The 13,155-nt window shown below is 37.7% G+C and overlaps 1 protein-coding gene across 2 annotated transcripts in view; it reads right to left on the bottom strand.

The window, feature by feature from the left end:
* Positions 1–1,142: 1,142 nt before the first annotated feature.
* The window catches only part of Akap11 (A-kinase anchoring protein 11), a 43,058-nt gene continuing 31,045 nt past the window's right edge, over positions 1,143–13,155 (bottom strand). The window contains exons 9-12 of one of the 2 annotated variants that reach the window (XM_032918187.1): positions 9,977–10,063; positions 9,224–9,270; positions 5,338–5,498; positions 1,143–2,516 (exon numbers count right to left, since the gene is read on the bottom strand). In XM_032918187.1, the coding sequence (XP_032774078.1) occupies positions 2,376–2,516; positions 5,338–5,498; positions 9,224–9,270; positions 9,977–10,063 (436 nt within the window). In that variant the 3' untranslated portion in view covers positions 1,143–2,375. The remainder of the gene's footprint in view (positions 2,517–5,337; positions 5,499–9,223; positions 9,271–9,976; positions 10,064–13,155) is intronic. The other variant, XM_032918185.1, reaches the window with a different exon arrangement.

Below are 13,155 nucleotides of genomic sequence, written 5' to 3'. Positions count from 1 at the left end.
GTCTGTGGATCCTGGATGCCTTTAAAACTGGTGAGTCAAGAGTCAGCTCACTGTGTATCACAACATTTTAAGTTTTACTCTCAACAGAGATGCTCCAAAGACAACGTGCTTTAAAGCGGCCTCCTTTACCTGTGTCCAGCCCGACGCAGCACGGCTCTACATGCTAATGCTTTCTATAAGGAAACTGCCTACACTTCCACACACCCTGCCAGTACTTCTTACTGTTTTCTGTGTTCCTGCACAGAACCGACGCACTGTGAGTTCCACCTCTGTCACTGTTGCACTTATTGAAGAACACTGGGCAGTACAGCGTAGCGTGGCTTCACCAAAACGAAAAGGAAATCGGAGCACAACTTAGAGCTTGCCTCAAATAACTAATTCAGAAACAGAAACACTCCTGGCACTTTAAATTTTTTAAGACCAACATTGTCATTTGCATCTCAAGGAAATTTAAAGTCGGTTTTACTGTTAATCTAAGCAACACATATCATGCAAATTACATATGTGCAGCGTGCTGGTTCCTCATACAAGTGTAAGAGAGTGCACATGGATATTATTCCTGCATTTGCCCACTCTGAAAAATACTTGAAGAAACTTCTTTTTAAAAAAAATGTGGGGTTGGGGATTTAGCTCAGTGGTAGAGCGCTTGCCTAGCAAGCGCAAGGCCCTGGGTTCAGTCCCCAGCTCCGAAAAAAAGAAAAAAGAAAAAAAAAATGTATGCTTAAGGCAGGCCTTGTGTCTCTATGTTGAACTGAGAAAAACTAGAGTTTATAATGTAGTTTCAAAATACTTGTTTCTAGAGACAAAGCATATGTGACATCTCTATAAAAATAACTTTTCCACCATAATTACTAATTCAGATTAATGGAAGTACCCTGGTAGGTGTTATGTCATCTATTCACTGTAGGTTCTAGAAAAGTCAGCGCTTAGGGGAAGAAAGAAAATATAATGGAGAAAACACAACAGCCCCAGGTAGTATGACTCGCCTTAGATTCCAGAACCGGTTAGGGAGAGCCTCCCACCTACACACATCTCAAACACACTGAGACAAAGCCTGCTCATCTCAATTAGAACAACCTGCAGTCTCTAAAAACACAGTAGAAAATGTAGAGGCCAAAAAAGATCATGAGAGGGAACTTTATGAAATTATCCAGATACATTTTATTGGGAGAGAGGTACTTTTATGCTGAAATGGCAGTTCTTAACCTCTGGCTTGCAACCTCTTTGGGGGTCAAATGACCCCTATCAGATCATCAGAAAACACCAATATTTACAAGTCATAACAGTAGCAAAATTACAGTTATGAAGTATCAACAAAATAATTTTATGGTTAGGGGTCACCACAACATGAGGAACTGTATTAAAAGGTTGCAACGTTAGGAAGGTTGAGAATCACCGAGCTAAAAGAAATTACTCTTGGTGAGGTGAGGAGGATTTTTTTCTTCTTCAAAATCCAATACTGAAATTCATTATTGGGCTCCTCTGAGTGCATTTCTACATTAATTTTTAAAATTTCAATGTATTTTACAACCTAAATTTGCATCTGTAGAATAAATCAAAAAGACAAAATTCTTACTGCATAATATTTAGACATTTTATTTAATGTTAATAGTGGGTTTCTATTTAAGAAAACTCTAAAGTAAACGAATGAACTAGTGGGAAGGTTAGCGTTTATTCTTGCACACGCACGCCCTTCTCCTTCTCATTTCATAACAATTGGCAGTATTAGCAAATAACATCACTTGATGGAAAGCCAGGGGAACGCATAACGGTGTTCACAGAAACCTAAGTCACTAACGAGTATGCTACGGGCTTAAAGATCGGGGAATCTACAAGTACCAATAGCTGAACTGGGAAGTAAAACTGATTTTAAAGAACAGTACATAAAGAATACAAACTTATCAGAAATAAATAAACAACAAAATATCAGCCTCAGTTTTCTTTCTTCACGTCAGATGACTTATCTTTAGACACCACTTGTTTTCAAAGGAACCAAGTGATCACGTGGGCCAGGCCAGCCGCCTCAGCCCTGTTTGCAGCAGCAGCAGCAGCAGCAGCAGCACTATGTGGATCCAAACAAATGCTGTCAGACAATGCCCCAGCCTCGGGTGGGGATAGATCGTCCTTCACAGAATATTATCTCAGGGTCATAACACATACACATATACAGAAGAATAAGTAAAGAGAATATCTTGACAAAGATTACAAAAGTATGAACTATATACAGTGTAATGACAGAAAGCACTTAAAAAGCTTACTTTCCTTTCAATTCAATTAAAATGTTAATATTCTGTATTTGAATTTTATCCTACATGTAAATCATCAACTTCTTTACTTCCTAAAACAAGCACTAAAGTACACTGCCTTGGAGTTTGCTAGGCATTTTCTAAGAGCCAATCAAACAGCGACGTGCACGTGTCCTCGCTTGAGGACTTGGCCACCACTTCGTAGTATTTCAGCACAGCCTGCAGGACATCGCCCACTTTCCATCCTCTCTCCTGTAACTGCTTTGAAAGCTAAGAAAGAAGGATTAACAGAAACATTAATATACATTAACAAAAAACAATCTGAGGCAAGAAAGTTTTTATTTTTATCTTCAGACAAAACTGGGAATCCTGCAGTTTACCATGAAATTTTCTTTTCCAGTTATGCCATCTCCCCCCAACCACCAGCCCTTTGCCCAAATTGAAACAAGTCTCCACAGAATGACACTTCAGGATTGCCGGAAACAGAACGCAAGCCTTGGCAGTGGACAGTCTGCATGGGAATGCAGAGTAACTGTGTACAGGAAAATTCTTCACCTAACTAAATACATCTGCCACGACCTCAATTAGGAACATAAAATAATAACGACAATGTCAAGGTTAATAAAAGGATGGAGATTTTCTTTCCACAGCATATAGTATGGTTTATATTCTGGAAAACACTTCAGCCTCAACAGAAGCATGGCTTTCTAAGTTAAGAAATGTAATGTCTGAACAAAGAAGCAAGCAAAAGAATGAACAGGGATTAGGCAAACTCTACCACTGCAAAACAGAACCTGACCTTACTTTCCTGTTTATTCAACTATGTAAGAATTCTTAAGTTTTAAAAGGCCTGTAAAATAAATTCTGAAAAACTATTTTACTGGAAATGTGCTTTTTTTAAACAGTTTTGAGATACAATTCACAGGCCATGGGTTTTAGTACATCACTGAACTGAAGACAAGTCCACACAGTCAATACTGGATGCTCTCTCCTCATACCAGGAGAAAAGCCCTCTGTATCAGAAGCCCCTTTCCATCCTCTATAGCACCTTCAGTAAAGCGCTCATCCACTTGGGGTCTCATAGCTGTGCCTACTTAGAGGTATGTCATAGAAATGGAACTGTGAACTCGTGTGTGTGTTTGGCTTAGCATAGTTATCTTGAAGTAAAGCAAGACACAGTGCCTTACTACTTTCTACTAACCAACAAAGCTCCTTCTCCATTCATTAGCTGATAAGACAGATGGGAGATGGCTCACTGTTCAAGACAGGGTCTTACTATGACCAGAACTTGCTTAATTTAGATCAGGGTGACCTCAACATACAGTAATCCTCCTGCCTTTGCTTCTGGTGTACTGGAATTATAGACCTATACCACAAGCCTAACAAATGTTACAAATGTTACTTACCTACTATAAGTAATGCTGCCACAGACATTTCTGAGGTGGTTTTTGTGTACACACATGCTTTTGTGTTCCTCGAGTGCACACAAGCAGTGAAATGCTGTGTAACATGCTAATGTTGTACTTGGCATTCTGGGGAACTGTTAGGTGTTTTTCCACCACAGCTTCACCATTTTAGATTCTCACTGAGAACTGTAAGAAGATACCATGTCCTCCCACGCTTGCTGTTACCACCTGGACAGTCACCCTACTGCAATGTAGTGATTTTGATTTGCATTTTCCTAATGGCTAGTAAAGCTGAATACCCCTTCATGTTTTATTTTCCAAAGATAGGCAATAATAACACTAAAGTCCATTTTAAAATTAGATTGCATGCCCTTTTATTTTTAAAATGAAGGCATTCTTTGTATGTGCTAGGGCTAAGAACTTTATGAAGAATACAAAATTATAAACATTTCCTCTATATGTGAACTGTCTTCTCCCTTTGTTGACAATGTCTTTCTCTTTTGTTACCTAAAATGTTTATATCTTTTTTGACATACAATTGTATGTCATCTTCTGTTTATCCTCATGGTAATACTGTTTATTCTATTTAATCATGAAAATGTTGAGTTTTAATATATGATCCAGAAAGACAAAGTATTTCTATTATTCTTACTACTATCAAACATAAGCTGTACTTGTCTTGACTGTTTCATACATCCCCAATAGCCTTGTGGAGTCCTAGCTAGCTAGTCTCTGAGAGTCACTTCAAATGAGCCAATGTTAACACAATAAGACCTTGCCATCCACAACTGAGCATTGTACTTGACTCAATCAGGCAAAGATCCCTGGGCGAGGTTACATGACGACAAGGCCTCCTCCTCTAACCACCTGTCAGCCCCATGTAGCCATGGTTTATCTTAAGTCATACTTCCACTTGATATTTCATTTCTTGAGTATTTCTTCCCAGACTATATCTCTCCTACAAACAGAAGTCTCAAGCTAATAAACTCCGTGTCGGAGCAGTCACATCCTTCATCGACATCTTCCAACAATAGTGTTATAAGTTTTGAACCAGAAAATAAGAATACCTTGGGTTATCCTTTCCTGTCCTTTTTTTGATTAATCTATATTGTTTAGTCACTGGACTGTTTTGTACTACAGCAAGGTTATAATTTTTTATATGGAAAACTGAGGAAGAACACTCTTAAAACTAAAACCTGAAAATCCCTACTAACAGCATGCTTGGTACATCTAAAGAAAAGTATCTAATCTCGTATTGGTTTTTCATTACACAAGCCTTCTATTTACATAAAGATGAGAAAGACCTAATTAATTAGGTACAATAATGAATCAGAGAAATAGAATAGCTAGATCTTTCCTCAAGAATTCATTAGCTGCTTATTACTGACATCAAACTTCTAGGGTTAGGATGTTAGACCACGTCCTTGCTCTTTACAGTATTGCAATCAATCCTCACAAACCTGTACAGTAAATTCTATGTGCCTCTCATCCCACATGCAACTAAGGAAACTAACTCATCTGCCCACGGTGAGTTACCTACACCAAGTGTCAAACCAGAACCCGACTGTAAGACTCCTACATATTAATATTCTGTAGTCAACAAGCATTTTGCTAAACCAACAAAGGATTTAGGATTATTACATGGCATTGTTTCCTCACAAGCACTCTAGAAGGGAGGTACTTACTAAGACAAACTCCTTCTTTGCAGAGTCCTGAAAATAAAGTTCTCCAACTTCCGCCTCAGAGGCAATGAGCCACTGAAGAATGATCCTGAGCTGAGGGTCCACCGCCCCAGGCTCCACGTCAATGTTCATGATCAGCAGAGTCTTTCCACTCGGCTGCAAACCTAGTAGCACATTTAAACAATATGAAGTAAAGCTTATCGACTCTCAAAACTCTAATCTCCATTTAAGACTCCAGTGAATGCTTTCCTTAATTATACCATAATGTCAAATAAAGCATTTCTTAAGGACAGAATAATGCTAAAACAAAGGAATAACTGACCGCTTACTGATGGCACGAATATACTATTTGGAGTGAATTTAAGCATGATACAAAGAGGAACTGCTCTCAATCTTACTTCCTTGTGAATGAGAATGATGTGCCCTAGCTGGACGATGGAACAATTTCCTGTGAGCCAGTGCTGTGTTTATACTCCACCCAAAGACAACTGAGCGCAACAAGTGTCTGGCCGTGCTGCCGGTCCTTAAGCCAGTATGCACTAACCTCAGGAATGTTGGCCAACTTCTTCCTTGTTGATGGGCGTTTTTCTGTTACAGTATAGAAGGCACTCTAGACCACTACTAATCATTTTCACAATTTGTGCTGGCCCTCTATTCTTAATGTAAAAAGTTTGATCCATGTCATACTCAGGAATTTATCTTTTTTCACCCTTTGTGCCAGTAAGTATCAATCAAAAGTAGTTGTATGTTTTCTTTCCTATGCAAAATCTACATTAAAAAATCACACATGTCTATGTTCTTACATACATGCATGTTTGTGTAGGACACGAAAGTAGAAGGAAGACCCCTGAGAGGAAGAGGGAAGCATGGGGAATGGGTGCCAATGGGAGATGGCAATGAGGAAGAGGAAAATATGATATATAGTCAGAAATCAACACACGGAATGAATTATCAACCACTTTGTATGTTAAACATAAAAATTAACTTAGTAAATGGTTTGTATATGTCTATTTGTTTTAAAGGAGGTCTTAAATACTATGAAACAAGACACCATATCTGAGGCCCTTAGTAAACCCTGCAGTGTTTGTTCCTGGGGTTGGAAGCTAGGTCATGTTATACTTTTCTACACTCCTAGGGTTTCCTTGGTTAGGGTCTGCTTGTTACCTGGCCTGATGGGAAATTTCAACAGAGGTCAGGGCTGATGCCACCTAACAAATAAATAATAAATAGGAAAGAAGAAAGGTTTAAAATGCAGGTATCTGTTATTATAGGAATCCCTAATTTTGAGGTTTTCTGTCAATTTAAACCAATGTATCTTCAAATGGAACAAATCTCAAAAGTTCCCTACAACTTCATACATGAGAGATGCCCATCATCTCAAGAGCTGAGGCATGATGCATTGGATATAATTAACCTCCTGCTGTCTATATAGTAACAGAAGCCATTTTCAGGCCTACCACTAAACTATGTTAAAAATGAATTAGTTTATTTATATTAAGTTGTATCTCTTCTCTTAATCATTCCTCAGCAAAGTTAGCTAAGTAATAACTAGGTTACTAAAGACCCACAACTTACACATGTGTGTGTGTGTGTGTGTGTCTGTATCTATATATACATATATATGCATATATACATATGCATATATATATATATAAATATGGATAGCCTTTGGAATAATTATAACCATGAATGTTATTAGAAGTATATGACTTCCTATGGGGTTGCAAACCCCTTCAGCTCCTTCAATCTTTTCTCTAACTCCTCCATTGGGGTCCCCTTGGTTCAGTCCAATGGTTAGCTGCAACCATCCTCATCTGTATCAGTAGGGCTCTGGCAGAGCCTCTCAGGAGACACCCATATCAGGCTCCCGTCAGCCAGCACCTCTTGGCGTCAGCAATAGTGACTGGGTTTGGTGGCAACACCACAGGAAGAACAATAATATCAACTAACGAGACTCCTCCAGAGCTCCCAGGGACTAAACCATCAACCAATGAGTACACATGGAAGAAACCATGACTCCAGCCACCTACGTAGCAGAGGATGGCATCAACAGGAGGAAAAGCCCTTGGTCCTGTGAAGGCTTGTTTCTCCAATGTAGGGGAAATGCCAGGGCTTTGAGGTTGGAGTGGGTGGGTGGAGTGGGAGCTTCCTCACAGAAGCAGGTGGAGGGGGGAGGAGGTTGTGAGAGGGGGAAAGGGGATAACATTTGAAATGTTAATATCATAAATATTATCATAAAATATAATTTTATAATATTAAAAATATTATCATAATATCATAAAATATCCAAGAAAAATAAAATTTAAAAAGAGTATATTAAAGACCAACACATTAATGAACAAAATTAAACACTACCTAGATTATCACTAACTCTAAAAATTATAGTAAGGGCTGGAGAGATGATTTACTAGTTATGAACACTGGCTGCTCTTGCAAGAGACAGATTCGACACCCAGTTCTTAACTCTCTGTAATTCCAGTTCCAGAGCAATCAGATGCCCTATTTTGGCCTTGTTGGGTACTGCACACAGATGTAGGCAAAATACCCATTGACATAAAATAGAAATAAATCTTTAAAAAATATATAGAATAGCCTGGGTTAGTGGGATGACTCAGCTGGTAGAGTCATTGCTGCAAACCTTGAAGACCTGAGTTCAAATCTCAGGTCCCGCATGCTAGACAGAGAAAACTGACTCCATGTGAGATTCATGATATGTGGCATTCGTGTGTTTACACTTATGCACACACAGGCACACATACAAAACAGATAAATGTAATTTTAAAATATTAAATAACAATAATTTTAAATCTGAGAAGTTTAACTTATGAATGGTTATGTAACTTCCATGAATAAGAACAGTATGGTTGGAAACTGAGGGATTATATCTCAAGAAATTCTCTTCAACATTTTCTAGTGTCTCAGTGTGCCTACATTATGGCATGAGGGTCTGGGATAGAACTCCTAACAGAGAACACTAGGCTATCTCCAGCCCTGTTTTCCTACTTCTAAAGAAATAACAATTTTTCATTAGTTCAAAAATAATTATATTAAACATTATTTTAAATTTAAATATGCTGTTTTATAGAAAATATCAATTCATACTTTTAAAAAAGTAAGATCTGAGGAGGACATTCAAAAACTATATGAGTACAATGAAAATTTAGGTTCAATATGAATGAAGTCTCTAGGTTCACTTGAATATTCTAATATAAGAATTAAGATCACAAACTATGTTTAAGACTTTGCAGCCAATGATATCTAATGTTGGCATAGCAAGAACTCTGTTCACTAAAGAAGGCTATTTCCTTTAAGTAAGCAGATGTGTGAGTACAGAGTTAGAAGGGGAAGAGAGACGCAGAGACATTTAAAGTCCCTTTCCACGTTTAATCTTTGGCTCATATAAGTTTGACAACAACACTAACTCTATGTGTTACCATCTTGAAGGAGACTGAGTCTCAGTCTGAGTGAGCTCCTCCCCGCCCATCCCCAGCTAAGTGGCACTGCTTTGGGACATTGGGAAGTCATTACTGCCTGGGGCCTGATGGGTCACTAGGGTGGGCCAGTGAGGACTGCAGCCCATCTGCTCTACTGGTTTCCTGCCTGTTTTCCTCTAGCCACCAGTTCCCACGGACATGTCCTCCCAGCATGAAACCCTTTCCCACTTGCAAGCATTTTGTCACAGCTACAGAGAAGTTACACAGTAATAAATATGCTGTGATTACAATAAATTAATTTTGAAAAGAAAAGTATACCCTAAGCTTCTCCCTCAAACTTTTTGTTTTTGAGATGATTTGTGATGTTTCACACCAACAATCCAAAGCTTATCTGTAAGAGGCATAAATACAAACCCTAGAGACTTACACAGAGACTTAGAGAAACTGTGACTCACCCTCAGCACCATCCTCCTGTTCGCTCTCTCTATCATCCGGTCCATCACTTTTCAAAGAAATCAAGAGAGTTTCAAAAAAAAAAAAAAAAAAAAGAGGGGAACTTAATTAGTAATGAATTAAAATCACTTCTCAGAAGAGGAGTAAGGAATGAATGTTACAATGTGATGTATGACATTTAGAAAGGAGAAAATGGCAACCAAAAGGAAGCTTTGCTTCTCACATTATTTCGTGTTATAGTCTGAACTGCACATGATTCCTACAGAAGCCATACCTTATCATGGCATTTAAAGCCAAGCAACTTCAGGTGAAGTATTCTAATCTGGTTTTAAGTCATGTACTATCTGAATATCATAGAATGTCATGAATTACGGAGTACTAGTGCTTCTATTAATGCCATTGACTGTTTTAAAATAATTTTCCTATACTTATATATAAAATTAAAGTACATAGGAAAACAAAACAAAACAAAATAAGAACAGAAATCCTGTAGGAAGCAAGCTCTTTTTAATGAAATCATTGGTAGAATGGGAAACAGCAAGCAGAGCAACCCATGCAAACAGCCACAATTTGCAATTAGATGTCAGTCGTATCTTAGCTAGTTGAAATTTTCATTAGATGTAAATATATTGAGCAGAATCATGTCAAAATTCAGGAGAAAAGCAGGTTGATACATATTGGCTCTCTTAAGAATAATGACATCATGCATTAGTGATGAAAGAATCATCAGTGTTAAGTGTCTAAACTGGACCAACCTGTCTGATGTTGGAAAGGATAAATTGTCCTCATACAAATCTCCTTCTAAACCAAGACTGCTCCAGCTACTGCTGTTACCATTACTGCTGGAGGGAGAAAAGAACAGAGCTGAACTAGAAAGTGGATAGTGAAGATCACCTGTGTTTCCTTGGGGCAGCTTCTGTCCTAAAGCTGCCACAGTGGAGTAGAGCATCCACAGAGGGGGCGAGAGACTGTCACTGCTAGTCCATAAAGGATAACTGGCAGGGCTGGAGATGAGGGAATCTTTTCATTGTCCTCAAAACAACATGGAATCATTCTAAACTTACATTTCTTTTTAAGATTAAAACAACAAAACTGTTAGGATGGCAAACGACTGCATGATAAAATTAATATTTCAAACTTTAACATGTAACTTATTAAAAACAACCAAAAGGGCAATATGCTTTCCTTCTCCTCAGTTTGGAGAAAATTTAAAAAGGAAAAAGACCTAGATTGAGGTCTTCTGAGATTTCTGAACAGTACGAAACAATGGTAAGGTGTAGGATAAACTCTCGGACAGCCCTTGCCGTCCTATTTTAAAGAGATTGCTACATCAATATGCCAATTATCTGTACTTCTGACATTACACACACTAAGCAGTTGGCAAATAGCACATATTTTCTTCAGAAGAAAGCTAGAATAAGCAAGGCTTATTTAAGCAATACATTTGCATGGCTGGCTGGTCACCAAAGCCACACAGCTCTAGCTTCTTAAATTACGTAGCCAAAAGAAGAAGGCAGCTATATCTGCAACTACAGCAAGCGTTGTTTGGGAAAACAAAAAGGCAACCATATTCAAAAACAAAATTATAGGCTACTTTTCAGATTAAAATTTTCAACATGCAACTTAAAAATTCTAATCATTCTAATTATTAAAATAATTAGTAAGCACATTAGTTTGCGGTGATAAGCAGCTTTACTTCCCACTCTCCACTAGTCAATTATAACTTATCATTGATACAAACCTAAATTTTGCCTCTCTAACATATGTGTTGTCAAGGTAACCAAAGTCATGATTACCTAAAGTTCTAAGTAGTTTCCAAGCATTCCCAAATAAATTACTTATCCATTTTCATTTTAACAGTATCAAACTTTCACAAATTACAATGCATTGAAGTAACAAAGTCATTTTTCAACATATATTCAAACAAATATAGTTCCATTATAAAACCATAAAGACAACCAGATGTTTACCACCAGTCTGTCATTAGGTAAACTAAAACACAGAAAATACAGTAGCACAGAGTAAACAAAAAGGGGAGAATTTATTATCTCAAACCCTATCTACTTTAAGAAAATGATTTTCTAAAGAATGAAAACCACAAAATTAAAATTCTCATCCATATTCTATTAACGATAATTTTTTCAATCTAATTAGTAATAAAACTCTATCATTTAAATTTAAATGAACATAAGAAGTAGCATCTAAGTAACTTAATAATAAAATACTGAAGCCTTTCTAACCTCCTCTTGCTCCTGTTTATCCAAGCGGTTCAGATCTGAAGTCGGTTATTTACAAAGTACTACCTATCTCTAATGTATAATATGTAGTAATAATATGTAGTAATAATATGTAATAATAATATGTAGTAATAATATGTAGTAAGGTGGCTACTTCTAAGACTATGGATTTCATCTAAACAGCACACATTCAAAACAGAAGGGGGTTACTGTCTGTTATTTTATACAAGAACCACACGAGTAAACTGGGAAGTATGATCACCCTATCTCGAGCTAACATACATAATTTTGTATGTATGCTGTGCTGGGAACTGAACCTAAGACCTTACACATGTAAATAAGTGCTCTACCTACCACTGAGCTATAACTTCCTAACTCTAAAAAGTTTTCTTTGAGGGGAGGGGTGTTTGTTTATTGAGGGAGGGCCTTGAGAAATTGCCATGCTAGCCTTGAATTTTGTAATACTCCTGCCTCAGCCCCCAAGAGGGTTATGGCTATAAAACATCACACTTGCCTCTAATATATAATTTCAAAAAGGTTTCAAGCTATTCAAAATATTTAAGAAAATCACACACAGAGGCCAGCTCTCTTTGTTATCATCTAAGTTCTAAAACTGATGTTCTTTACTGAACTTCCTATTTAAAGTGAAAATCAGAATGCTCACTGCCAACCTTGCTCTTTGTGCCTGAAAGAACAGCAGTCACATCAAAGGTCACCAAAAGACTTTTTATAAAATGTCCAAACACTCACACTGAAATCACTGAGGTGCCTCTCAAGAACACGCGGTTTTGGGCCCCCCACCTGGCCCACTGAGTCAATCTCTGGAGGTAAGGCTCTGGAAGCCTGTATTCAACAGGCACATGGTTGACCCAGGATGGGTCCTAAGAGCTATTCCCTGTCTAAATCTTAAAACTATTGTAACATCACTAGTTCACTAGTGCATGCTGACAGTAGATGAATGAAACAGATCTTCTGACTACATACTTTCAAGCCAGATGTGTTCCCTAGCTGAGTTGATATAATTAATATCTGAGCCTAAATGCATTTGCTCATATTATGTACAATTACTTTGGCCTTAGCCTAATTTGGTTCTGTAATGAGGCTGTCACTTCAGTCTTGTTTCTGAGTCATCTATGCTAATAAACTAAACAATACAGGCAGAAGGAAGGCTAGAGCCCAGTAGAATACTCCCTCTTGCAACAGTTAACCCTCTCTAGTTACTGAGCTTTCCACAAACTCTCTTCAGACCACTGGTTTCTTCTCAGTTTAACTGTCCTAGACAGCAATGTCACTCTTGTTCAAGTCTTACAAGCTTGCTTTTTTTAAAGAAAGAAAAAAAACCTAAGTGTTATTATAGTAGATATAGATAGGGAAAATCATAATTTGCAAACTTGCTCTACTGTTCCCATTTTAAAGACTATTTTTTGTTTGCATCCACATTGTAAAAGATATTTATGTTTCCCATAGCATAACAAAAACAGTATCAAAAAAAAGTAAGAAAAAAAAGAGAGAGAGAAAGTGTAACCAAGTATAAAATAAACCCTCTCACCCTTAGGCTAGGGCAATGTGCTCTACCAGGCCAGAGGCCATCTCCTTTCTTTATGCCACCTCACCCTCTCCTCCAACTTCACAATGTCTTCCTTCTCTCTCTCAGCAAGGACAGTTCAAGGGCCTGAGTGAACTGGAACCTCACAAGG

This window comes from Rattus rattus, chromosome 12, assembly GCF_011064425.1.
Source record: "Rattus rattus isolate New Zealand chromosome 12, Rrattus_CSIRO_v1, whole genome shotgun sequence".
Lineage (NCBI taxonomy): Eukaryota > Metazoa > Chordata > Mammalia > Rodentia > Muridae > Rattus > Rattus rattus.
Note: the sequence above shows the minus strand (reverse complement) of the source record. Positions and strands in the feature narration are given on the sequence as shown.